Source organism: Erinaceus europaeus, chromosome 1 (genome assembly GCF_950295315.1).
Source record: "Erinaceus europaeus chromosome 1, mEriEur2.1, whole genome shotgun sequence".
Taxonomy (NCBI): domain Eukaryota; kingdom Metazoa; phylum Chordata; class Mammalia; order Eulipotyphla; family Erinaceidae; genus Erinaceus; species Erinaceus europaeus.
The window spans coordinates 71,634,782-71,661,903 of record NC_080162.1 but is presented as its reverse complement, the minus strand read 5'-3'; the positions used below and the strand labels follow the sequence as shown (position 1 = coordinate 71,661,903).

Here is a 27,122-nt window from a genome sequence, read left to right as displayed (position 1 = left end):
TGTGCTTAGCTCCACATGCGCTTAACACCACTACGCTATCGCCCGACCCCCATTGTAGTTATTATTATTGATGTCGTCATTTTTGGTTAGGATAGAGAGAAATGGAGAGAGGAGGGAAAGGCAGAGAGGGGGAGAGAAAGACACCTGCAGACATTCTTCATCGCTTGTGAAGCAACTCCCCTGCAGGTGGGGAGCCCGGGCTCAAACCGGGATCCTTACGCCAGTTTTTGTACTTTGTGCCACCTGCACTTAACCTGCTGCACTACTGCCAGACTCCCAAGACTTCTATATGGCAGGAGCTCTTCTTCTTTTTTTTTTTTATATTTATTTTTCCCTTTTTGTTGCCCTTGTTGTTTTTCATTGTTGTTGTAGTTGTTGTTGTTGATGTTGTTGTTAGGTAGGACAGAGAGAAATGGAGAGAGGAGGGGGAAACGGGGGAAGAGAAAGACAGACACCTGCAGACCTGCTTCACCGCCTGTGAAGCCACTCCCCTACAGGTGGGCAGCCGGGGGCTCGATCCAGGATCCTTGTGCCAGTCGGCAGGAGCTCTTCTTTCTCCCTCAAATATTTTATTGATTTATTTGATAGAGACAGAACTCTAGAGGAAAGGGGAAAGATAGAGAGGAGGGAGAGAGACAGGGAGACACCTGCAGCACTGCTTTACTGCTTGTGAAGCTTCCCCCTTGCAGGTGGGCACTTGGGGGCACTCTTGAACCAGGGCCCTTATGCAGTGTAACTTGAGCACTCTACCAGGTTTACCACTGTCTGCCCACTTTCCTCTCCTTCCCCTGCCCACCCCCTTGCATTTCCACCTGGCACAAGATGGAACTTAGTTGAACGAATGAGCAAATGAGTGAGTGGCTCCCTATTTTGAAAAAACTTAGCCTGTCCTTACCTTACAAGACAAGTTTATCATCTCTTTGCTTTCAGTAAGTTCCAGGAAGAGATTAAGAAGCTATTTCCTCTCATAATATTATGAGCCCAAACTTCTGATCTAATTGATAGATTACAGAACTTAAATTTCCTCAAAACCTGACAGTCAGAGAACACATTGTTAGACGGAGGTAAGCAAGACCATACAGCTCAGTCTTATGAAGTGCATTTAGCCTTCCGTCACAGAACCTGGATCTTGAGCTGACACTTGAGAGGGAAAGATTGGAACTCAGTAGTTATTCTCTCTGTGCCTTAATTTTCCAGCCATTATGTAAACTTTTCTTTTTCTAGAAAGAGACTAATCTGGAATGAGAAGTAATTCTCATTAGTAAAGCAAAGCCTTAAGTAGGTCATCTGACTTTGCTTTTGTGTTTGACATTCACCCTGCTTATAAAGGGGCCTTTCATGAGTTTCCTAGGCTTTCATCACTGCCAGACTCTCCACAGGCATTGTGAAAGAATTCACCCACCCTCCCCCTCCATACTAGTTTCATGTACTCTTTCCTAGAGTATACCCCTCACTGTTTATAGCTCAGCAGAAAATCATTTTACACACTGAGTATATGAACAGTCCTTGTTCCAGACAAGAGATTTCAGTATTAAATAGTGACATAGTTGCACAAGTTTGTTTTTGTACAAGTTATTTGTCAGATATGCTGATTTACAACCTAATTTTGCCAATTATAAGCCAAAACTTAAAGAAGTATTTATATTGGGCAGAGGAGATAGCATAATGGTTATGCGAAGAGCCTTTTTTTTTTTTAACCTCCAGGGTTATTACTGGGGCTCAGTGCCTGCACTATGAATCCACTGCTCCTGGAGGCTATTTTTTCCCTTTTGTTGCCCTTGTCATTTAGCAATGACACTCTTATGCCTGAGGCTCCCAAGTTCAATCCCCCATACCACCAGAAGCCAGAGCTGAGTTGTGTGTGTGTGTGTGTGTGTGTGTGTGTGTATGCGCATTTGTGTGTGTGGCAAGGCAGTGGTGCACCTGGTTAAGCACACACATTACAGTGTGCAAGGACCCAGGTTCAAGCCCCTAGTCCCCACCTGCAGGGGGAAAGCTTCATGAGTGGTGAAGCACGGCTGCAGGTGTCTTTCTGTTTCTCTCCCTCTCTCCTCCTTCCCTCTCAATTTCTCTCTGTCTCCATTCTCTAAATAATTTCTGTCTGATCAGTTAAGTAGGCATTTGAGTGTTTTAAACAATCTACATGCTCATAATTAACTTTTTAAAATAAAGTAACCCAAACAAATAATTCTTAAAGATTTGCCTATAAGAAAATTATTTTCTCCTGAACTTGAAAAATAAAAACAAAAAAATGCAAAAGCAAACAACTTGCTTCTAAGATTTGTGAAAACTAGAGTGGTTATCTTTTGGAAATGGGGGGGGTTATCACAGAACACTTGTGGGTATAAAACTATACAGTAGAGGTGTAGGGGGTTGCTTCGCAAGCAGTGAAGTAGGTCTGCAGCTGTTTATCTTTCTCTCCCCCCTCTCTGTCTTCCTCTTCTCTCTGTCCTATCCAACAATGACAACAACAGCTATGACAACAATAACTACAACAAGAGCAACAACAAAGGCAACAAAATGGGGGGATAAATAGAATTTTCCCCCTCATGCTTACTTTCCCCTATGGAATTCTGAAGGCATAGTAGTTGAACTGCTCATGGCATAATCTTTCTACAGTAAAGGATTTGTGTTTTATGGGCTTTATGATCCATAGATATCAAGCAAATTATACCTTTATAAAGTTAACTATATTTATTGACTTTTAAATGACAATATTTGTTACAGTAGATTCTAAAAATTATAATCTCTTGGGAACTTTAATTTTACCTACTCTGTTCCCATTATAGTGTCTTAATATCATCTGAGATTTAATTCCCTAAATCTTTTATCTTCTCTAGTCATCTTTAATATCTACCTTCCTTTTCTACCAGGGCTAGATTATTTGGTTCATTGATTCAGTTATTCTTTTATGAGTACTCAACTTATAGTCCTGTTATATTTGTGTTTGGGGGTGAGGTAGATATGGGGCTGGAGGCAGGGGAAGCAAGGCCAAGGATTTTTACTTGCACAGTTCAGTCCCTCTCAAATGATTCTTTCCTCCCTCCCTCCCTCCCTTCCTTTTTCTCTGTGTCCTTTTTCATTTTTTAATAATTTCAGAGAAGTAACACCAAAGACTTACTCTACCATTCACAAAGCTTCCACTAGTGCTGTGCATGGTGCTCAAATGTGGTATAATGAGAGTTGATTTCTGGTGTTCTAAGACTCCTCCTCCTCCTCCTCCTCCTCCTCCTCCTCCTCCTCCTCCTAAATAAGTTTTGGGACTTTGTTAGGAAGTGAACCATCTGGAATGGAATTAGAGAATCCTATGAAAGGAAAGGTCTCACCCAAGTAATGAGGCTGAAGGGTTGACAATCCATGCCTGACATCTCCGGACATAGTCTGAAGTGAAGCATGCTGAGGTGGTACTCATTGCGTTAATTAGGTTGGGATCAGTGGATGCAATATCATTTGGTATGATCTGAAAGAAGCATGTAGGAAAGTGAGCCCCTAGAGGTTCCAGGACTGGGGGAAATCTAGGCTCTATAGAGGAAGTGGGAGGTTCCTACTGTCTTAGGGTTTAAGAAGGCAATAGATAGTTATTGCTATAATCACATTATTTGGCAATTGGGTTAACTTTGAAATATCCCTTTGTTAGGATTTGCTGTGTCATATACAACATCACCATAATTTATGTCTTTTGACATTATTTGTATATAGCTGTGCCAATGGTTGCTTCTATTCTCCCTGGTCTAAGCTTTTAAGAGAGTCAACATATCAAAGACTCAGCCTATGGTCTGTACATTATAAAGTTTAGACATTCAATCAATTTTCCCCTCTCATATTAATTAAATAGTGATTTATGTGACTTCAAATTAATAGGAGCGTACATAAACACCATTCCCACCACCAAAAGACTGTCCATCCCACAGAAGTTTAGGACTTCTACAGGGGTTCATCAACACTTTCTCAGACTGTGTTCTCTCACTGTCAAGTATTCATTGTGCTGTTCCTACCTATCCACTCTATGTGGCATGTATTGCTTTTCTACTTATCAACGCCCACCTACTTCTATCTCCTGTGCTCGTTGGATTCCTTCTGCCTGGCTGACTAGTTGCTGCTTTTGTCATTCTTAAAGCCAGCTTCTTCCATGCCTTGGCTTACTGCCTGACTTCCAGGGTAGCTCTTCTATCATTACCTGTCTGCCATTCTGTGACCCTTCTCCAGTCCTCCATCCCCTACTCCACATAGGTGCAACTTGTACAACTTATACTTGGACACATCTCATGTTCAGATACTAATTTGATTGCCTTCTCTTTAAGATGTCCTAAAGCAGCTATTCTCTTGCTTATGGCATTGCTACCTACCTGAGTCAAGACATCTGGGGAGTCTTATTGTTAAGTTTCTGTTTCACCCCATAAATTATCTTATCAGTCTACTGTAGATATTCTTGTCCTGTTCTGTTCATCCTTTGGATTACTTCTGAAGGCTCTAGTCAGACTCTCCCTGTGAGCCTCAAACCCCACCAGTAGATCTTCCACTCCTCTTTCAGCCATTCTAAAATCCAACTTAGGTTGACCTCCCTGTTAATAAAGTTCTTACAGGTTCTTCAGTGTATTCAGTGAAAAGTCAAATGTTTTGTTCACACACACACACACACACACACACACAATCTTAATAGAATGAAAACATTGGCCCAGAAAGAGTGAAATCGCACATATGCAAGGCCCTGACACCACACAAAAAAGTAAATAAGTAGATAAATAAATAGGAACAATTTTAAAAGTGGCTGTGGTACACATTCAATGTATATCTTTCCCAGAGAGAGCTTCATCTGCTAAAGAGGTAAACTTACTTAAGATCAAGACTACTATTATTTCTTCACTCAGTTGTCTTAAATTTTTTAGGTTCATAAGTCATAAGACATGAAAAAATATCAGGTAGTCTTAGATTTGGATTCTACTTTCACACTTTGCAGGGTGTTTGTGTTAACTAACAATTTATCTGCAAATGGGCGTGAGAATAATTTATAGAGTTGTGAAATTTAACTCATCTAGAATGCCATGCCAAACATTTAGGTTGTCAGGTGCTTCGTCTCAGGTCCTTGTGCCTAGCAGACAGTGTGAGTTCTAACTAATGAACCATCTCCCAACCTATTATTATTATCATTCCTATGATAATAGGAGAGAGACACCAAAGCACTGTTTCACCATTCAATTTCCTTTGGATCTGTCCATGGTGCTTTCCTGTCATGCTAGATGTGGACCCAGGGCTTCGAGTACAGTTAGAAGTGTGCTTTACCTGCTGGGCTGTCTTCTACCGCCACCTCCCTTCTTATTCCCCTAGCTAGCTAAGGCTCTAATCATCACATTTGAGTACTGTTGTTTAGGAAGGAGGACGGGAAGGGTGGGGGACTCCTCTTTTAAAATACCTTCTTAGAGTGGTGGCACAGTAGATGGAGAACTGAATTTGCAAGTATGAGGTCCTGAGTTCAATCCCTGGGATCCTATGTGCCAGAGTGATGCTCTGGTTCTCCTTCATGTGCTCAAGTGCTCCCCACCCCATTATTAAATAAATACAAATAAAAATTTAAACATAAAACACCTTTATACAGATCTTATACCACACAAACTTCTATTTCCTTGGCCAGATTTAGTCACTTGTTCACACCTAGCTGAGGAAAGGACATGTTCTCCTTAGTTTAGCACTCAATTTCCTACTTCCTCTTCTTATTCTTAGACGCAAGTGGCATGTCTCTCAGGACTTCAAGGTCTATTTGCAGAGAGTGTGCCTGGATAAGGAGTGTTGCTCTTTTACCAGAAGCCAGCAGAAACTTTATTTAGCAGCTACTCAACCTGCTTATGAATGATTCCTTTATCTTGGATATTAGATATGTTTTTTAAGTAATTTACCTGTGAAATGCATGTAGCATGTGTAATCAGCTGCTTATAAGTTTAACATTTAGGTTTTCTGTAGTTCAAACGAGACTCTTTTACTCAGCGAATATAAAGCATAAGTCATATAGAGTCAGTATCAGTAATTGTTGGCTTGAAGAGGATAAAGGGATAGAAAGTGCTCAGTGCAGATTGGGCTTTGAGAAAGGAGGGCCAGTGTGAGTGAGTCAGCCAGTCTGTGGGCACTGCCCACCATCCTGGCAAATACCTTGGCTCTGCTACCCCGGTGCAGGTGCACACTTGGATCTGCTGTTTTGTAGGCAGGTGCATACTTGACAGGGTACATTTTAAATCTCCTGGCCTATTCTTGTTACTTCAGTGTTAAACTTTCCTGATTGAGCACCCTAACGTCTGTGGAAACGTTTTTTTAAGTAAGAATTTTTTTAAATGAAATAAAAGCTGTATGTTGACCCTTTGTCTGGGTGTGGTGGAAGAGAGAACACAATGTGTATGCCATTGTGCTCAGTAAACTAGGGAGCTGCCCAGATTTCATGACTCATCTCCTAAAGCTTCCCTGCTCTATTATATGCTGACAATTAACCAAAAGACTTATGATTCATAAGAGTTTCTTGAAAAATAAACGATGTATAAAATTGAGTTCTTAATATTATTTGTTTTGCTAGGATATATAATGCTGTCTTTACTCAGACCACTGTTGCCTAATCAAAACTAATCTAGGGAACCAGAGAGAGAGTACCAGAAGTTGCCTGCATGATTATAAATATGTGATGTATTTTTGCATAGAAAACATGTCATGACTTTTCCAACAACCCTCAATATGCTCCTCAAACTGTTACTATATGTAATAAACACACACACACACACACACATACATGTATGTTTTATGAGATTGAGAGAGAGAAAATATATACATGAATAAATGGAGGAAATACACAATTTTAAACTTCAGTACTATAAAAATGCCAATTTTCCTTGATTATTTTATCAGTCTTTCATTGTGAAAAATTTCAAACATAGGGAAAAAAGTTTTATACCTACCATCTAGATTCTATAATTAATATTTTATATTTAGTTTTGTCATACATACCTCCATCTCTTTATTCTTCTGTCAATTCATATTATATAAATGTATCTCAAAGCAAATTCCATGGGTCAGTACACTTCACAAATACTTCTTAAATTCAATATGCATGTAATTTACAACATTCATATTTATGGGTATAATACTTATGAGTAGAGTTGTTTTCAGGAATAATATATTGTGAATAAGTTACCTTCCATGAGTTTTGAAAAAATACATATGCCCTCATGCCACCCAAATTTCTGTGCCGATACAAAAATGCCCAGTGAAGCATCCTCATGTACCTTTGTGAAATTCTCCATTTCTTTCCCAGATATCCATTGTTTTGATTTTTTTTTCTATCATAGCTTAGTTTTGCTTGTCTCAAACTTCATATATCTATAAAATTAGACAGTATACCCTCTTTTGTTTTCACTCAGTACATTTTTAAGATGCATCCTAAAGTATTGTTTGTATCAGCAATTCTTTCTTTAATCATTGAGTAATATATACCACTATTATTTATGTATTCTCTTATTCATGATTTCTTGGGTTTTTAAGGTATGTTTGTTTATTTTACCAGAATGCTGTGAAGCCCTGGTTTATGGTAGTGCTGGGGATTGAACCTGGGACATTTGATGCCTTAGGCATGAAAGCCTTTTTGTATAACCATTATGTTATCTCCCCTACCTTATTTGTTATTAACATTCTTTTAATGTGGTGCCAGGATGGCCCTGAAGGTAGCACATTGAATAAAGCATTGAGATCCCAAGTTCAATTGCCAGTATCCTTTATGCCTGACTGATTTTCTGGTTCACTAACCTCTGTTCCTAAATAAATAAGTAGATAAATTTAAAATCTGATACCAGGAAATGAAGAGAGAGAGGATCCTCCAGGGTTATTACCGGGGCTTGGTGCCTGCACTATGAATCCACTGCTCCTGGAGACCATTAAAAAAAATTTTTTTTAATAGGACAGAGAGAAATTGAGAGAGGAGGGGAAGACAGAGAAGGAGAGGGAAGGATAGACACCCGCAGACCTACTTCACCATTTGTGAAACGACCTCCCTGCACTTGGGAGCCAACGACTCGAACCGAGGGATCCTTGAGCCAATCCTTACTGTAAGCTTTGTGAGTGGTGAAGCAGTGCTTCAGGTTGGTCTCTGTCTCTCTCTCTCAATTACTGTCTCCCCCTCCTCTCGATTTCTGTCTGTCTATCCAATTTATAAGTAAAGATAATTAAAAAATTAAAAAATAAATAAAAATTGTCCTGTGAGGTCCATGAAAGATGATGAATGACATAGTGGGGGTTGTATTGTTAAATGGGAATCTGGGGAATGTTATGCATGTACAAACTATTGTATTTACTGTTGAATGTAAAACATTAATTCCCCAATAAAGAAATAAATTATTTAAAAAAATTGTCCTGTGACAAAATGGTGGAACCAGTCACACTGTTAGCATGTGTGCATAGGAGTTCCAGCATCATGCAGACTTCAGCCAGCAGGACTGCCTTCCTTCTGATATTTGATAGGGCGTATTTTCCTTGGATTCAACAATTTGTATAATTTTTTAAAAGATTTATTATATTTATTTATTTTCCCTTTTGTTGCCCTTTTTTTTTATTTTATTGTTGTCATAGTTATTGTTGTTATTGATGTCATCGTTAGGACAGAGAGCAATGGAGAGAGGAGGGGAAGACAGACAGGGAGAGAGAAAGATAGACACCTGCAGGCAGACCTGCTTCACTGCCTGTGAAGTGACTCCCCTGCAGGTGAGGAGGCGGGGGCTCAAACCGGTTAATTTGTATTATTAAGACTACACCTTCATTTATAGAACCAGCTCTAAAAATCCTCAAGTCAGAAGTCACTTCAGCAATAAAGTGCATGTTTTTCATGCTTGGTCCTGGGTTCAACCCCTGACATGATACTGTATATCATAGAGCAGTGCTCTGTACTCACAAGCTATCTCTCTCTTATAAAATTTAAATTAAAAATTTCAAACCAGAAAGTATGAGGAAGACTTGATTTTGGAGAATATGAGGTATCAGATACTGAGATTAAAGGATTTGACAACAAAGATTTTAACGGGCAGTAGAAGTTTTTTTTTTTTTCCACAAATTTCAATTTTGTGGGAAAAAATTGTTGAAAAAAATTAAGACAGTTCAAAATTCTTGTGAAAGGTACTTTGTGGTGGCATGCCTGGTAAAGTGCCCAAGTTGCCATGCACAATGACAGGGGTTAAAGCCTCCTAAGTGGGGAAGCTGTGCTACAGGTATCTTTTTTTTTCCACAGGTGTCTCTTTTTCTCTTTCCCCTTCCTTCCCCATTATTCTGTCTCTATTGAAAAATTTAAAAAGGGAACAAACAAACAAACAAAAAAGTCTTTCAAGACTGAGGATTCATCATGCGGGCACCTAGTGGCAATAAAAGAGAGAGAACACCTTGTATGTTCTCCAACGAACATCCTAGTTCTCTGTAATGGATGTTTGCTATTCCATTGTGGAGATATGCCATAATTTCTTCTTCTTTTTTTTTTAAGATTTACTTATTTATTTCCTTTTTGTTGCCCTTATTGTTTTTATTGTTATTGTAGTTACTGCTGTTGATGTCGTCATTGTTGGATAGGACAGAGAGAAATGGAGAGAGGAGGGGAAGACGGGGAGAGAAAGATAGACACCTGCAGACCTGCTTCACTGCCTGTGAAGCGACTCCCCTGTAGGTGGAGAGCTAGGGGCTCGAACCAGGATCCTTAGGCCGGTCCTTGCGCTTTGCGCTTAACCCACTGCACTACCGCCTGACTCCCGCTGTAATTTCTCAGATCAAGTTTAATCCCAGGCATAATTATAAGCCAAAACTAAACTATGGCATCTCCCACACCCACTGTCTGTCTCTCACTAAAATAGACAAATCTTTTAAAAATTGTGTGTTATAGGGCCCTCCCTGGTGGTGGTGCACCTGGTTAAGTGCATGTATTGCCATGCACAAGGACCTGGGTTCAAGCCCCTGGTCCCCACTTGCAAGGGGAAAGCTTCACAAGTTGTAAAGCAAGGCTGCAGGTGTCCCTCTGTTTCTTTCCCTCTGTCTTCCCATCTCAGTTACTCTCTTTTCTTTTATTAATTTTTATTTTTAAAATTTTTTAAATATTTAGTTTCCCTTTTGTTGCTCTTGTTTTATTGTTGTAGTTATCATTGTTATTGATGTCTTTGTTGTTAGATAGGACAGAGAGAAATGGAGAGAGGAGGGAAGACAGAGAGAGGGAGAGAAAGATAGACACCTGCAGACCTGCTTCACCACCTGTGAAGTGACTCCCCTGCAGGTGGGGAGCCCTGGACTCCAACAGGGATCCTTAGGCTAGTCCTTGCTCTTTGCACCACGTGCACTTAATCTGCTGTGCTACGCCCAACTCCCAGTTTTTCTCTTTTCTATCAAAATAAAGTTAAAAAATAAAAATTAAAAAATTGTGTATTATGTCTGTGAAGTTCTCAAATGGGATTGTGACAGAGTTTACACTTTATTTTCTGGTATTTATAAATTGTATGAGAGTTCCGACTCAGACCCTTGTCAGTTTTTCATCCTTTCATCCTTTTTCATCCCCCGGTTCCGCACCTGCAGGGGAATTGCTTCACAGGCAGTGAAGCAGGTCTGCAAGTGTCTTTCTCTCCCCCTCTCTGTCTTCTCCTCCTCCTCTCCATTTCTCTCTGTCCTAATACTACATTGTTCCATCTTGATTATTACTGCTTTAGCGTACATCTTAATAGTGAATAGTGTTGGCCTTTCAGCTTTCTTCTTCTTCAGTATTAGGTTAGTTGACTATTCTTAGTCTTTTGCATTTTTTATAAACTTTAGAATTGTTTTATCAATATAAAATAACTTGCTTGGATTTTGACTGAGATTACATTTAATTTATAGATCATGTTGGGAAGAATTGACTTCTTGACAATATTGAGCCTATATAATTTATTGTTGATTTTTCTCTCTTCTTTTTTTAAAGATTTATTTATGAGAAAGATAGGAGAGAGAGAACCAGACATCACAGATACATGTGCTGCCAGGGATTGAACTCAGGACCCCATGCTTGAGAGTCTAGTGCCTTAGCCATTGTGCCACCTCCTGTACCTCTCTCTCTCTCTCTCTCTCTCTCATTTTTAATTGAAATGTAATTGATATGACATTTGCTTCATCAAATTAATGGTGTGTAGCCTGGTTTAAGAACCACTGCTGTAAAAAGTTTTTTCTTATTAAGTCCTATTTATATTAAAATTTATTTAAGTAGGGGGAGTCGGGCTGTAGCACAGCGGGTTAAGGGCAGGTGGCACAAAGCACAAGGACCGGCATAGGGATCCCGGTTCAAGCCCCGGCTCCCCACCTGCAGGGGAGTCGCTTCACAGGCGGTGAAGCAGGTCTGCAGGTGTCTGTCTTTCTCTCCTCCTCTCTGTCTTCCCCTCCTCTCTCCATTTCTCTCTGTCCTATCCAACAATGACAACAACAATAATAACTACAACAATAAAACAACAAGGGCAACAAAGGGAATAAATAAATAAAATAAATATTAAAAAAAATTATTTAAGTAGGGAGTTGGGCGGTAGTGCAGCAGGTAAAGCGCACATGGCGCAAAGTGCAAGGACCAGCATAAAGATCCCGGTTCGAGCCCCTGCCTCCCCACCTGCAGGGGAGTTGCTTCACAGGCGGTGAGGCAGGTCTGCAGGTGCCTCTCTCCCCCTCTCTGTCTTCCCCATCTCTCTCCATTTCTTTCTGTCCTAACAATGACATCAGTAACAACAACAATAAGTAACTACAACAACAATAAAAAACAATAAGGGCCACAAAGGGGAAAATAAATATTTTTTAAAAAGTGTTCAAAGTTATTTAAGTAGGAGGTCAGGCGGTAGCGCAGTGGGTTAAGCGCACATGGCGCAAAGCACAAGGGCATCAGGATCCCTGTTCGAGCCCCCCCGGTTCCCTACCTGCAAGGGGTAACTTGACAAGTGGTGAAGCAGGTCTGCAGGTGTCTTTCTCTCCCCCTCTCTTTTTCCCCATCTCTCTCCATTTCTCTCTGTCCTATCCAACAACAATAACAACAACATAAGCAACAAGGGTAACAAAAGGGAAAAATAAATAAATAAGTAAAATTTAAAAAATTTATTTAAGTAGTGGGCTACTTGTAGGGAAATGTGTATATCAGTCTTATAAAAGATTGTCCTGTGGGCATGTTTTAATAACTGTTAAATTTCTGCCCAAAGCACTTCTTTAGTGAGCAGGTTGAAACGTAAGCACAATATTAGACACCCTCATCTAACATGAATATGTTTTCCAGATCAGCATGGATTTCTGGTTCATTCTTGTTCTGCTTGGTGGTGGTCTGATAACTGTCAATGCCAACAATGCTACTACAGGTAAATTGTCATTTCATAAGGTTGATGTTTGAAATAAAATTTTGTTTTCACATTTAATGACTCATATTTGGAGCATTAGGTGGTATTAAGAAGGAAAAGCAAATAAAATTTTAATTAAAAGCAGTGATAAAATGAGTGTTTTTCAGTGTCTCTGAAAATGTTGAGCACTTAGCATTGTTCTGTATACCACAAGGAGTTAATATGTTCATTTCTGAAAAAATTTTAATATCTTTTATATATGTATTCATATAAATATATCTCTTATATAAAATACACGCAGAGACACAACATTAAACTCTCAAACATGGGTTTCTGATTTCAGTCCTCAGAATGCCAGAATGATGCTCTGGTTTTTCTCCCAGCCCTCCTTAATAAGTAAATAAATCTTGTTAAAGCTATAAATATATGTATATACATATATATAGTTGCTATTTAAGACTCATATATGATCCTGAGGAACTAAGTCAAGATTTCAATTTCTTCTACCCTGAGATGGTAGTCCTTTGAGGGTAGTAGGAAGGATTCAGCATTAGATAAAATATGTAGCAGCCCAGGAGGTGTGTGGTGAGTGAAGCACCAGACTTGCAGGCATGAGATTCTCAGGTCTATCATTGGCACTACATATGCCAGAGTGATACCCTGGTTGCCACTCTCTTTCCTAATTAATTAATAATGAGTAGGGTCTATTAAAAAGGTAAGTGTGGGGTATGGGTTAGATCTTTGTTTTGTCTCTACATATTTGGTACTTTATTAAGATGCATCTTTTATGCTTCATAACTTTTCAACTATCAAGTTCTTAATGTGATGTTTTCTTATTTTTGATGTTTATAGTTTCTCCTTCAGCCAGCACTACGAGATCAATTAAAGCATCAACAGCAGAATCAGTCAAAGAGACCAAAACTTTAAATTCTACTTCTTCAGTAACTTCACTTTCTGTGGCACCAACTCTCAGCCCAAATACAACTCTAGGACCCACCTATGTAACCACTGTCAATTCTTCAGTTTCTGACAATGGAACCACGAGAACAGCAGAATCCTATTCTGTATACACCACAACCCCACTAAATGGAACATGGCTTTCAGAGAAACAGTTTACTGATGCTACAACAGAACCTTTGGAAGGGAATTCCAGCACGGCAGCAACCACTCCAGAAACTTTCCCTCCTTCAGGTACTAAATACTGTTTCTACTTATTCTTCCTTTGTTCTTTGATTTTATTCATCCTTTTATTTATCTTTGCATTTTTCTAATCATAAAATTTCTTGGAGCGGAGTTGGGCGTTAGCACAGTGGGTTAAGTGCACGTGGTGCAAAGCGCAAGGACCGGCTAAGGATCCCAGTTCGAGACTCCGGCTCCCCACCTGCAGGGGAGTCGCTTCGCAGGTGGTGAAGCAGGTCTGCAGGTGTCTGTCTTTCTCTCCCCCTCCCTGTCTTCCCCTCCTCTCTCCATTTCTCTCCTATCTAACAATGATGACAACTATAATAACTACAACAAAACAACAAGGGCAGCAAAAGGGAATAAATAAAATAAAAAGTTAAAAAATGTGTTAAAATTTTTTTTTCTTGGAATAGTTGGCCTAAGCAAGTGTTAGGATAGTGAATTTTGAGAACTGCCTGGTTAACAGTGAGTTAAGAAGAAAGAAGGTTCTGGAGAATATTCTGCTATGCTATCTTGGTTGGGAAGGGAGACTTCATTGTGTGTAAAGGTAGAAAAGGATGAAAATCCGAAAGAAAGGAGGATAATTAATGATTCATGGGACTGAAGACGAAAGATTGCAGAGGCCGAGCCTTGAAAAGGAAAGGAAGGATCCATGATACCTGCATGCTAACTACAGAGTGTGAGAAGGAGAATAGATCTGTATGTCCATAACGGCTAAGTAGTGGGAGGCCTGTGACCAGGAGTGGAGTTACATATTGCTTTTGATTTGGTTATCTGTTAATCTGTTTGCGTATTGTCAGCTAGTTCTTCTACATTCTCTGTCTCCCTGAGTAAAGTCAGCCTATTACTTTGTTAACTTCCTTCCTTCCCTTAAAACTCTTCCTCCTGAAGCTACCATTATCTTATTGAGGTTTAGATTTGCTAGTTGCTAGGGCCGGTGCACCGCTATGTTCCATTGCTGGGGAGCCAGAGACGACCCGAACTGCCCCTGCGGCTACAGACAGACTATGACCCACACAGTCAACGACTGCCACCTCTCCAGATTCAAAGGAGGTCTCGAAACTTTACATCAGGCTCAACCTGATGCTGTTGACGGGCTATGGAGGGCAAACGCTAGAAGAAGAAGGGTTTCTACACAAGTCTGTCAGTATGGGGTTTTCCTTCTTTATTATCATTGGTAATTCCCTTTCTTTTTTCTGCTTCTTAGCTTGCATATTGTCTTTTTTTTTTTTTTGGATTACCCCATCACTTGATAGAAAATATTATCCTCCAGGAGCTTCCGAGAAAGGGGTACATGGCTGGTAAATTAGGTAAGACCTCACATACCTAAAAATATTTTTAGGGCTCTGTATACAATTTGAGGGATACCCCCCCCCATGTACATATATTCAGATGCCGAAATGAATCTTATTTGGTTACAACAAAGGACATCTTTTAACAGAAAACTTTTTTTTTTTTTTTGCCTCCAGGGTTATTGCTGGGGCTCGGTGCTTGCACTATGAATCCACTGCTCCTGGAAGCTATTTTTTCCCCTTTTGTTGCCCTTGTTGTTTATCATTGTTGTTATTGCTATAATTGCTGTTGGATAGGACAGAGAGAAATCGAGAGAGGAGGAAAGACAGACAGGGGGAAAGAAAGACCCCCCCCCCCCGCGGGTGGGGATCCTTAGGCCAGTCCTTGTGTTTTCCACCATGTGCGCAACACTGTGCTACTGCCTGACCCCACACCAGAATACTTTTACAGACAATGCAGGAGCACTGCAGAGCTTTGGCATGTGAACCTAATACCCATGGGGCCTCAGATGTGCAAGTTCTGTGTTCAAACACTGAGCAATTTCCCCAGTCCCTACAGCTTACCATTTTAAGTATGTATGTAAGGATATTAGTTTGTTAAATTATTTTAAGTGTGCACTTACAAATTGATGAGCATTACCAAATTTCTCTTTGTTGGGAAAAAATTCCTGAGAGCATGTGTCAAAACATGTTTCCCTCACAGGCTTCAATGTAGTGACTCATTAGACTTCTGGATCTATGCCATCTAATAGGTGAAAAATTGTATCTCAGTATAGCTATAATTTTCATTTCATTGAATGAAATCAAGCACCTTCCATATTTTGAAGGATCATTTATATTTCTTTTTCTGAGAACTCCAATACCTGTCTTTCCCCTCCCTCCCACTCCCTTCTCTCTTTCTCTTCTTCTCCTCTCCTCTTTCCCTCCCTTCCTTCCTTCCTCCCTCCCTCTCTTTCTTTACAGAGATGCAGAGAGAGAGAGAATAAAATAAACCAAGCACTAAAGATTTCTTAAATGCAGTGGGAGCCAGGGTCATGCATGTATACAAGTGAGCTATATCCTGGCTTTTTTGTTGTTAAACCAGAGCATCACTCAGTTCTGTTTACTGGTGCTGCCAGGTATCAAACCTTGGACCCTTTTCTTCAAGTTCTGTGTATTATCACTGTGTCCCCCCCACCCCCAGGGTTATGGCTGGGACTCAGTGCTGGCACAACAAATCTACTGTTTCTGGAGGCCTTTTTTTTTTATTTTGTTTTGTTGGATAGGACAGAGAGAAATTGAGAAGGGAAGAGAAGATAGAGAGGGGAGAAAAAGACTCCTGCAGACCTGCTTCATTGCTTGTGAAGCTAGCAAGTGAGGAGCCGGGGGCTTGAACTAGGATCCTTGCTTGGGTCCCTGTTCTTAGTACTATGTGTGCTTAACCCAGTGTGCTATCTCCTCAGCTCTCCTTTGCTCATTTTTCTTGCTAAGATTTCAAATTTTAATTTGTTTCTAGAAGCCCTTTTAATATTAGGAAAAACACTTCCAAAAGCCCAGGTTCAATCCCCCACACCACCATAAACCAGAGCTGATAAATGCTCTGGTTAAAAAAAAAAGGGGGGGGGGGGTTCTTTAATCTATCTTTGATAAAATTTCAAATAATTTCCCCTATGTTTTTTTCTGGACTTTTATGGTTTATTACTACTATGTTTATACATGTATGTATTCATTAGTGTGTGTGCTGATAAATTCTTTGACCCATCTGGAATTTATCCTAATGTAAATAAATCCCCCTCTATCAATCACTATGATAAATCATATTAATAGATTTCTTAATTTTGAAACATTTACATTACTGTGAAAACAACTGCTAGATCATGTATTATATATAGCAAACAGTAGGAATTTGTTTGGTTTTACTTAGACTTTTTCACTGATATTTATAAGTTGTTTCTAAATTAAAGTTGTCGGGAGTCAGGCTGTAGTGCAGCGGGCTAAGCGCAGGTGGCGCAAAGCACAAGGACCGGCATAAGGATCCTGGTTCGAACCCCGGCTCCCCACCTGCAGGGGAGTCGCTTCACAGGCAGTGAAGCAGGTCTGCAGGTGTCTATCTTTCTCTCCTCCTCTCTGTCTTCCCCTCCTCTCTCCATTTCTCTCTGTCCTATCCAACAACAACAATAATAACTACAACAATAAAACAACAAGGGAAACAAAAGGGAAAAAATAAATAAAATAAATATTAAAAAATATAAAAATATTTTTAAAAATTAATTAATTTAATTAAAGTTGTCCTGTGTTTTCCCTCTACTTATCTGCTATTTATAAGTTTGGTTGTCTGAGATTTGTACTGCTTCATGGAAAGAAGTGAAGCATACCTAGAAAACTATTCATTTCACTCATATTTTCACATATGAGTGGATTTGAGGAAAAGTCATTAATTTTTACATAGATATATTTTTAAAATATTTATTCCCTTTTGTTGCCCTTGTTTTATTGTTGTAGTTACTGATGCCGTCGTTATTAGATAGGACAGAGTAATGGAGAAAAAAGGGGAAAACAGAGATGGGGAGAGAAAGATAGACACCTGCAGACCTGCTTCACTGCCTGTGAAGCGACTCCCCTGCAGGTGGAGAGCCGGGGGCTCAAACCGGGATCCTTGCACTTGGTGCCGCGTGTACTTAACCTGCTGTGCTACCATCCGACTCCCTACATAGCTGTATTTTTTACATAAAAGTATTTCATACTATTGTGTCATTTTTGTTTTAAGTTGACCATTTCTGTTTACTTTTTTCTTCTAAGAACTTACTACTGTATATTTGCTGTTATTTGTCAGTTTTGTATAGATCTCTCTTTATATAAATTCTACTTTTTAAACACTTTTAGACTTATTTTATACTTGTCTATGTTTCTTCTTCCTGCCTTCCTGACAAAATTGTCCTCACCTTCTTAGAGTTGGGGATGGGCACAGGAAATGGGGATAAGTAATTTATTTTCCAAAGAATATGACCCAGAAATTAATCCTCATCATTGTATTTTTTTTAATCTTTATTGTTATTTTTTTAATCAGAGCACTGCTTAACTGTCGCATATGATAGTGCTAGGGATTGAACCTGGGACTTCAGAACCTTAGACATGAAAGTTTAATTTGTTTGTTTATTTGTTGTTTTTTGTTTGCCTCCAGGTTTATTGCTGGGTCTCTGTGCCTGCACTACAAATCCACTGCTCCTGGTGGCCATTTTTTCCCCCAGTTTTTTGGATAGCACAGAAAGAAATTGAGAGAGGAGGGGAAGATAGGGAGAGAAAAAGATAGACACCTGCAGGTCTGCTTCACTGCTTCTTAGGTGGGAAGCCAGGGACTCCAGCTGGGATCCTTGCAGGGGTCCTTACTGCTTCATACAATGTGCGCTTAACTTGGTGCACCACCGCCTGATTCCAGCATGAAAGTTGTTTGCATAACCATTATGCTATCTTCCCAGCCCCTCATCACTTTAAATCACATATGTTGCCTCGAATTCTTTATATGACTGTAACTAGCACAAAGGGGTGTCAAAAATCTAGTTTCTAGCTAGACAACTTTGTGTTCAGGTAAAAAAAAAATTCAAATAACAGCAGAGATTCTAGACCAAGTGTAAGAAGTGGAAGTGATTGACATTAGGTAAGAGTTGGTGGATTCTGCCACAGGTAATTTTATGTTAGTTTTTAGATTTTTGCAATTTTCAAGTGTTACTTTGTAAATTTCCAGTTTCGTTGCTTCATGATGAAAGAATATCATGCATACTATGAGGAATTTATAAGGGCATGTGAATATTCTAATATATTCCAATATTTCTTTTTTTAGAGGTTTTCTCTGTTAGTATATAGAGTTTGGTGTATACCCATTGAATTTGATTATCTGTTGTCATTTAGGTCTCTTATATCTTTAACTTAATTTGCCCTGTTTAAGTTAGAAGTCTATGTCATGAAGAAATAGACATCTAATTCCTTTGTGTTTATATTTCTCTTTTAATTCATTCTTATACTTTTTTTTAATATTTATTTTCCCTTTTGTTGCCCTTGTTTTTTTTTTTATTGTTGTAGTTATTGATGTTGTCGTTGTTAGATAGGACAGAGGGAAATCAAGAGAGGAGGAGAAGACAGAGGGAGAGAAAGACACCTGCAGAAGTGACTCCCCTGCCAGTGGAGAGCCGGGGGCTCCAACCGGGATCCTTGCGCTGGTCCTTAACGCTTTGCGCCACGTGCACATAACCCACTGCGCTACTGCCCACTCCCCCATTCTTGTACTTTCTAAATGCGTACTGATACAGCACTGTTTTTGTGCTCAGGGAGGACAAAGGACTAAAGGTTAGTGAATCTGGACAATCTTCCTAATTATTGAAAGCAGTCTTATTTTAGTCCCCAAATAGAAAAAGAGGAAAATATCTATGGTTTGGAGCTTATTTTTATCTTACCTTAGATGGTATAGAAATGATTTTTCTTGAGAGTCGGGGTTAGCACAGCGGGTTAAGCGCACGTGGCGCAAAGCGCAAGGACCAGTGTTCGAGCCCTGCTCCCCACCTGCAGGGGAGTCGCTTCACAGGCAGTAAAGCAGGTCTCCCCCTCTGTCTTCCCCTCCCCCTCCATTTCTCTCTGTCCTATCCAACAATGACATCAGTAACAACAATAATAACTACAACAATAAAGAACAACGGCAACAAAAGGGATAATAAATAAATAAATATTTTAGAAAGAAATTATTTTTCTTAATCTGAATGAATATTTCTGTTTTTCGCTTATTACACAGGTAATACTGAATCGAAGGACAGAAGAGGTGAGCTATTCACCTTGTCTGTTGTCACCCCCCTCCACACTTTTTTTACAGTGTACTATATTCTCCATGTTTCCACTGCTCGTGGTTTGTGGTCGCCTTGTACATCTGCAGATGGTTTTAATTTCTCTTGGGTTCAGATTAACTTATACAGAAGAGTAATAAACAAATATTTAATGATGTTTTAAAATATAGATTATGGGTTTAGCAGCCATGATTTTATTTTACTTTGCTTTGCTACCACAGTTATTTCTAAGACTTGAATGTCTGCACAACTTCACCGATCCTAGTGGCACTTTTTTCTTTTTCTTATAAAAACAAAAATAGTAAAACTATTAGTTAGAAAACATCAGTAAATTCAGTAAAGTATCAGGCTACAAAATCAATGCTCACATATCTGTGGTATTTCTTTATACAAAAGCTGGGCCAGAGGAAAGGGAACTGAAAGAAACAGTCCCATCTACAGTTGAATCTGAAAGGTAAAATTCCTAGGAATCAATCTAACAAAAGAAGTAAAGGATCTTTTCAGTGAAAACTATAGGACATTGTTAAAAGACATAGAGGATTACACATAAATGGATAGAATAAATATCATTAAAATGGCAATCCTGCCAAAAGCAATCTATAGTTTTTTTTTGGCCTCCAGGATTATTGCTGGGTCTCGGTGCCTGCACTACAAAGTCCACTGCTCCTGGAGGCCATTTTCTCCATTTTTGTTACCCTTGTTGCTGCTGCTGTTGTTGTTGTCGTTGCTGTTGTTGTTTTTTATAGGACAGAGAGAAATCGAGAGACATGGGGAGACCGGGGGGTGGGGGTGGGAATAGACATCTGCAGACCTGCTTCACCGCTTGTGAAGTGACCACCCTGCAGGTGGGGAGCTGGGGGCTCGAACTGGAATCCTTGCACCAGTCCTTGGACTTTGCACCATGTGTGCTTAACCCACTATGCTACTGCCTGACCCCCAGCAATCTATAGATTTAATGCAATTACTATTAAAATTCCAGTGACATATTTCAAGGAAACTGAATAATTTATCTGAAAATTTGTGTGAAACTATAAAAAAAAACCCAAAAACAATAGCAAAGCTCTTCTGAGGAAAAGGAAGAAAAATAGAGGCATCACAATTCCTAACTTAGTTTATATTACAAAACAATAGTAATTAAAACAGTGTGGTATTGGAACAAAAGTGAACATATGGGCCAATAGAACAGGATAGAGAGCCCAGAACTAAACCCACACGTATATAGGCACATTATATATGGTAAAGGGCCCAAAACTGTCCAATGAAGAAAAGAAAATCTCTTTTAACAAATGGTGTTGGGTGAATTGGACAGCCATATGCAGATAAACAAAACTAGACTCTCACCTAACACCATGCACCAAAATTAACTCAAAATGGATCAAAGATTTGGATATTAGACCTGAAACTAAAAAATACATAAAACTAAAAATACATAGACTAATACATTGGTGAAACATTTCAAAGCCTTAATATTAAAGACATTTTTGGAGACCCCACCCCATGGGCAAGGGAAACAAAAATAAAAATGAGCAAATGAGACTATATCAAATTAAAAAGAGTCTGCACATCAAAAGAAAATTTCATCAGGAGTCGGGCCACAGCACAGCGGGTTAAGCGCACGTGGTGCAACGCAAAGCGCAAGGACTGGCGAAAGGATCCCAGTTCCAGTCCCTGGCTCCCCACCTGCAGGGGAGTCGCTTTACAGGCGGTGAAGCAGGTCTGCAGGTGTCTATCTTTCTCTCCCTCTGTCATCCCTTCCTCTCCATTTCTCTCTGTCCTATCTAAACAATGATGACATCAATAACAACAGTAATAACTACAACAACAATAAAAAAGGGCAACAAAAAAGGGAAAATAAAAAGATTTCATAAAGATAAACAGGAAACCCAGCAAATGTGAAAATATATTAGAATATATTATTAATATATTAATTAACATCAATAATTAATATTTATTAATATCAAATTATTAATAATAAAATTTTAGCATTAATATATTAATTATTAATAATTACCATTAATATAATATATTAAAATATATTTGACTATATAGATGGTTCTCTAGAGATACACATGGCCCACAGACATATACGGAAATGTTCTAACTCACTTATTATCAGAAAAATGCAAATTAAAACCATTACCTCAGACCTATGAGAATGAGCTCCATCAACAAAACAAGAGAAGATAAATGTTGGAGAGGATGTGGATAAAGGGGAACTCTACTACACCGCTGGTGGGAGTGCAAATTGGCGCAGCCATTATGGAGAACTGTATGGAGAATCCTTAAACAAATATAAATGGAAATGCCTTATGATGCAGCAACTCCACTACTAGGCTTATACCAAAATACTGACTTGAGGAGATATGTGCACCCCTGTATTCATACTGGCATTATTCACACTAGCAAAAACTTAGAAACAACCAAGATATCTATATAAAAAAAGTTACGGAAGGGAGTCAGGTGTTAAGCACAGGTGGTGCAAAGTGCAAGGACCGGTCAGGATCCCGGTTCAAGCCCCCGACTCCCTACCTGCAGGGGAGTCACTTCACAGGCAGTGAAGCAGGTCTGCAGGTGTCTATCTTTCTCTCCCCGTCTGTCTCCCCTTCTCTCTCCATTTCTCTGTCTTACCCAACAACAACAATAACAACAATAATAACTACAGTAATAAAACAACAAGGGCAACAGAAGGGAATAAATAAATAAATATTTTTTAAGAAGTTACAGATCGGGGGCCGGGCGGTAGCACAGCAGGTTAAGCGCAGGTTGCGCAAAGTGCAAGGACTGGCATAAGGATCCCATTTAAAGCTCCCAGCTCCCCATCTGCAGTGGGATAGCTTCACAGGCGGTGAAGCAGGTCTGCAGGTGTCTTTCTCTCCCTCTCTCTGTATTCCCATTATTTCTCTCTGTCCTATCCAACAACAACAGTAGCAATAACAATATAATAACAACAGCAATAAACAACAGGGCAACAGGGGAAAAAAATAGACTCCAGGAGCAGTGGATTCCTAGTGCAAGCACTGAGCTCCAGCAGTAACCCTGGAGAAAGAGAGAAAAAAGTTATGGTTTATATACTCAACGAGGTATTAGTCAACAATAAAAAAGATGTGTCCTTTGGGATAAAGTGGATGGAACTGGAGAAGATTATGCTTAGTGAAGCAAGTATGGAGATGAGGGACAGCTACAGAATGTAGAATGTACTCATGTGGAATATAGAGAAATGAACATATGTATGTGAAAAAAAATGTCAAACTATACCTAAAAGTGGGAGAACTCTAGTGGTTATCTGTGGGGCTGAAAATGGGGACACAGACCTTTGATGATGGGAGTAGTGGGAAAAAAAGACTATACTGTAAACCACTACTAGTAAAGCTCTAAAGAGAGAGAAAGAGAGAGACAGGAAGAGAGAGACAGAAATAGGGAGAAAGAAAAGGAGAGAGACACCCGCAACATTACTCCACTGCTCATGAAGCTTCCTCCCTGAAGGTGGGGACCCATATCCTCACCATAGTAAAAATATGAGCTTAACTGGGTACACCACTGCTTGGTCCCTATGATATATTTTAAAAAGTAGTAAAACAGTTATAGCTTATGCTGTCATGTTACCTTGTTAATATTACCTTTAATGATAGTAAGATATGTATATGTATGTATATATTTTCCCCCTACCAGGGTTATCTCTGTGGCTCAGAGCCTACATAAAAAATCCACTACTACTAATGGCCATTGTCTTTTTTTAAAAAATAATTTAGTTTTGTCAGTGTTTCCTTTTATTAATAAAAAGTTTAAAATAATAATAATTTATTATTATCATTTGGAACTGAGAGAAGAGAGGGAAGGAGAGTGAGAGAGTGAAATAGAAACACCTGCAGCACTGCTTTTCACTGCTCATGAGCCCACTACTATTGCCATGAATTTTGATATTTCATTCTTTGTATATTGGATGGGCAGAGAACATCTTTTTTTTTTTTAATTAGTTTGACTCTTTTTAAAAGATATTTATTTATTCCCTTTTGTTGCCCTTGTTGTTTTATTGTTGTAGTTATTATTGTTGTTGCTATTGATGTCATCATTGTTGGATAGGACAGAGAAATGAAGAGAGGAGGGGAAGACAGGGAGAGGAAGGTAGACACCTGCAGACTTGCTTCACTGCCTGTGAAGCGACCCCCCTGCAGGTGGGGACTTGGCTTGAACCGGGATCCTTACACTGGTCCTTGTGCTTTCCGCCACCTGCACTTGACCCGCTGCACTACCACCGGACTCCCCATCTTTTCTTAAAAACCTTTTTGCAGTGGTCCTGGAGGTGGTGCAGTGGATAAAGCATTGGACTCTCAAGCATGAGGTCCTCCCAGTTCAATCCCTGGCAGCACGTGTAGCAGAGTGATGTCTGGCTCTTTCTCTTCCCTCCTCTGTTTCTTATTAATAAATAAAATCTTTTAAAAAAAAAAAACTTTTTTGCAGTACCCAGGAATGAACTCAGGACCTTGTGAATATACAGTGCCACTGAGCAACCTCCTAGGTATTCTGCGTTTTTAGAAAGGTAGAGGGAGCTAAACCAAGGCATTGTTCTATCACGTGGAGCTCTCTCCCTGCTACTTGCACAGTGTTCCCATATGGTTTTGAGCTATTGAACCCAGGACCTAGTGCATGATAAGTCCAGCTTTTCACCCTTTGAGCCATCTCCTGGTCCCAAAATCTAAATTTATTTATTTATTTAAATATTTATTGATTTTATTTTATTAATGAAAGAGGGAAAGAGAGAAGTAGAGCATCACTCTAGAACATGCAATGTCTGAGGTCAAACTCAGAACCTCATGCTTGAAAATCCGACACTTTATGCATTGTGCTGACTCCTGGTAATTTTGAAGTCGAGTGTTCTATTCTATCTTTAAGAAATGAGACAACCATATGGGAACACTTGGTATCATAATTTTGCTAAGCAAATTATACTTTGTATGATTTAAGTAAGTGTTTTTATGTACAGGCTTTTGTGCTCCATTTGAACCAGCTACAGCTATTTTTTTTATTTATTTATTTTGCCTCCAAGTTTATCGCTGGGGCTTGGTGCCTACACTACGAATCCACTGCTTCTGGAGGCCATTTTTCCCCCTTTGTTCTTGTTTATCGTTATTGTTGTTGCCATTGTGTTGGATAGGACAGAGAGAAATCAAAAGAGATGGGGACGACAGGGGGAGAGAAAGATAGACACCTGCAGACCTGCTTTACCACGTGTGAAGTGACCCCCCCTGCAGGTGGGGAGCCGGGATCCTTGCTGGTCCTTGCGCCTTGCACCATGAGCATGCTTAACCTGCTGCGCTACCGCCAGGCCCCTACAAGTAGTATTTTAATTGTCAAAGCAGAAAAGAAAAAAGAGATGGAGGGAAATAACTTTGTTTCCAAGCTTAAGAAGCTGGTTATTTTCTTATGCATATTATCTTTTTAATGTGTTCCAAATTATTCTGGTAGAATCAACTTTTTTTTACTAACTGTAAAATACATATAAAATTACAATACATATGTAATTTTATATGTAAAAATACATATAAAATTAGTTTTTGAAGTATGTAGTTTAGTAACATTACTCACTTTCACAGTGTTGTTTAGCCATTGTTCCTATCCATCTCTACAACTTTATCATTCTAACCTGAAACTAACCACTAAACATTAGTGCTTCACTTCACCTCTCCCTCCCAGTATTCTACTTTCTGTCTCTATAAATTTGTCTATTCTAGGTACCTCATTAAGTGGAATTAGTTTTCTTCTAATAGAAACATATTTTTTAATTATTTATTTTCCCTTTTGTTGCCCTTGTTGTTGTTGATGTCGTCGTTGTTGGATAGGATGGAGAGAGGAGGGGAAGACAGAGGGAGAGAGAAAGACACCTGCAGACCTGCTTCACCGCTTATGAAGTGACTCCCTGCAGGTGGGGAGCTAGGGCTGGAACCGGGATCCTTACGCCAGTCCTTGCACTTGATGCCATGTGCACTTAACCCACTGCGCTACCGCCTGACCCCCTGGAAACATATTTAAAATCGATTTCAACAAATTTAAGATCGATTTGCATTCAGCAAGTTGGGGGGGTGTGCTTTCTCCCTGGATCAAGTATGAGGCAATGAGTGTTGTAGTATTGGGTGGAGAGAGGAAATTAAATGACTTCCTGTCAGAACAAAGGCAGTAGAGGCTGTAGTCAACCCCACAGGAGGTTCTAGTGCTGAAATTGGGAGTAGAGCCTTTCTCAGACCTTTTATACAAAGCCAATTCCCCGGGTAGGACTTAGCTGAGAGCAGTGTTAGCTCCTCAGCAGCTGGGGGATAGGTGCTTTGGAGTTATTTTTATGAATTTTGAGCAAGATAGTGATACATGCTCTCATTGATGGATTGTTCCATCTATTGAGTGATGCTGATACACACGTTAAGGCTGAATAAGGGATGACGTAGTGGAAAAACTTGAAGAGACAGTGCTGTGCAATGACACATGGTTTTGTGTCGTTGACTCTGCCACTCACTATTGTTCATTTTTCTTGTTTTAACTACCATTTAGAAAAGAACAGGAACAGAATTTCCTTCAGAATGGTTTTGAGGGATGAAGCAACTCATATAAAAATATAGTAAAAGTAACCATTGGTGCAGGAATGAGAGAATTCACCAAGAGAAAGTAGGAAGAAAGCAATAGTAGATTTATTAACATAGGCTGTTGAGAGAGGCAGAGAGTAACAACTGCCCTAGGAACGAAGAGACTCAATAGTGAACTTCGTAATGGGGATTTTCATGCCTTTTAGTCTGTGTCCATTTTTTATTAATCTTGGCAGCCATCAGTTATGTCCTGGTTTCTTTATGTCTTAGTCTTTATTTTCCTTTGAAGTTAATGATTTTGTCCTTGGTGTTCTGCTAGGCTAGCTGTATATTTTTTGTTTGTTTGTTTTTGCCTCCAGGGTTATTGCTGGGGCTCAGTGCACCGTGAATCCACTGCTCCTGGAGGCCATTTTTCCACCCCTTTTGTTTCCCTTGTTGTTGTGGCCTTGTTGTGGTTATTGTTGTTGTTGTTGTTGATGATGTCACTTATTGGATAAGACAGAGAGAAATCGAGAGAGGAGGGGAAGACGGGGAGAGAAAGACACCTGCAGACCTGCTTCACCACCTGTGAAGCAACTCCCCTGCTGGTGGGGAGCCGGGGACTTGAACAGAGATCTTACACTGGTCCTTGCACTTTGCCCCATGTGCACTTAACCTGCTGCGCTACCGCCCAACCCCCACTGTACATTCTTATAGACACAAAGATGTGTTGGGAGTGCATGGTCAGCCTTTAAGTCATATACCACATGTCACCCAAGAGACAGGGCTGAGCAGTGGCATACCCAGTTGAGTATACAAATTACCATGTGCACGGACCTGGGTTCAAACCTCCACTCTACATGTGTAGGGGAAGCTTCACAAATGATGAAGCAGTGCTGCAGGTCTCAGTCTCTCTCTGTGTGTCTCTCTTTTCTTCTCTTTGTCCTCTCAGTTTTTCTCCATCTCTAT

The 27,122-nt window shown here is 39.7% G+C and overlaps 1 protein-coding gene across 2 annotated transcripts in view; it reads left to right on the top strand.

The window, feature by feature from the left end:
* Positions 1–27,122, top strand: part of PTPRA (protein tyrosine phosphatase receptor type A) — a 129,096-nt gene that overhangs the window by 53,012 nt on the left and 48,962 nt on the right. The window contains exons 2-4 of one of the 2 annotated variants that reach the window (XM_060187394.1): positions 12,269–12,347; positions 13,179–13,517; positions 19,557–19,583. In XM_060187394.1, the coding sequence (XP_060043377.1) occupies positions 12,275–12,347; positions 13,179–13,517; positions 19,557–19,583 (439 nt within the window). In that variant the 5' untranslated portion in view covers positions 12,269–12,274. The remainder of the gene's footprint in view (positions 1–12,268; positions 12,348–13,178; positions 13,518–19,556; positions 19,584–27,122) is intronic. The other variant, XM_060187404.1, reaches the window with a different exon arrangement.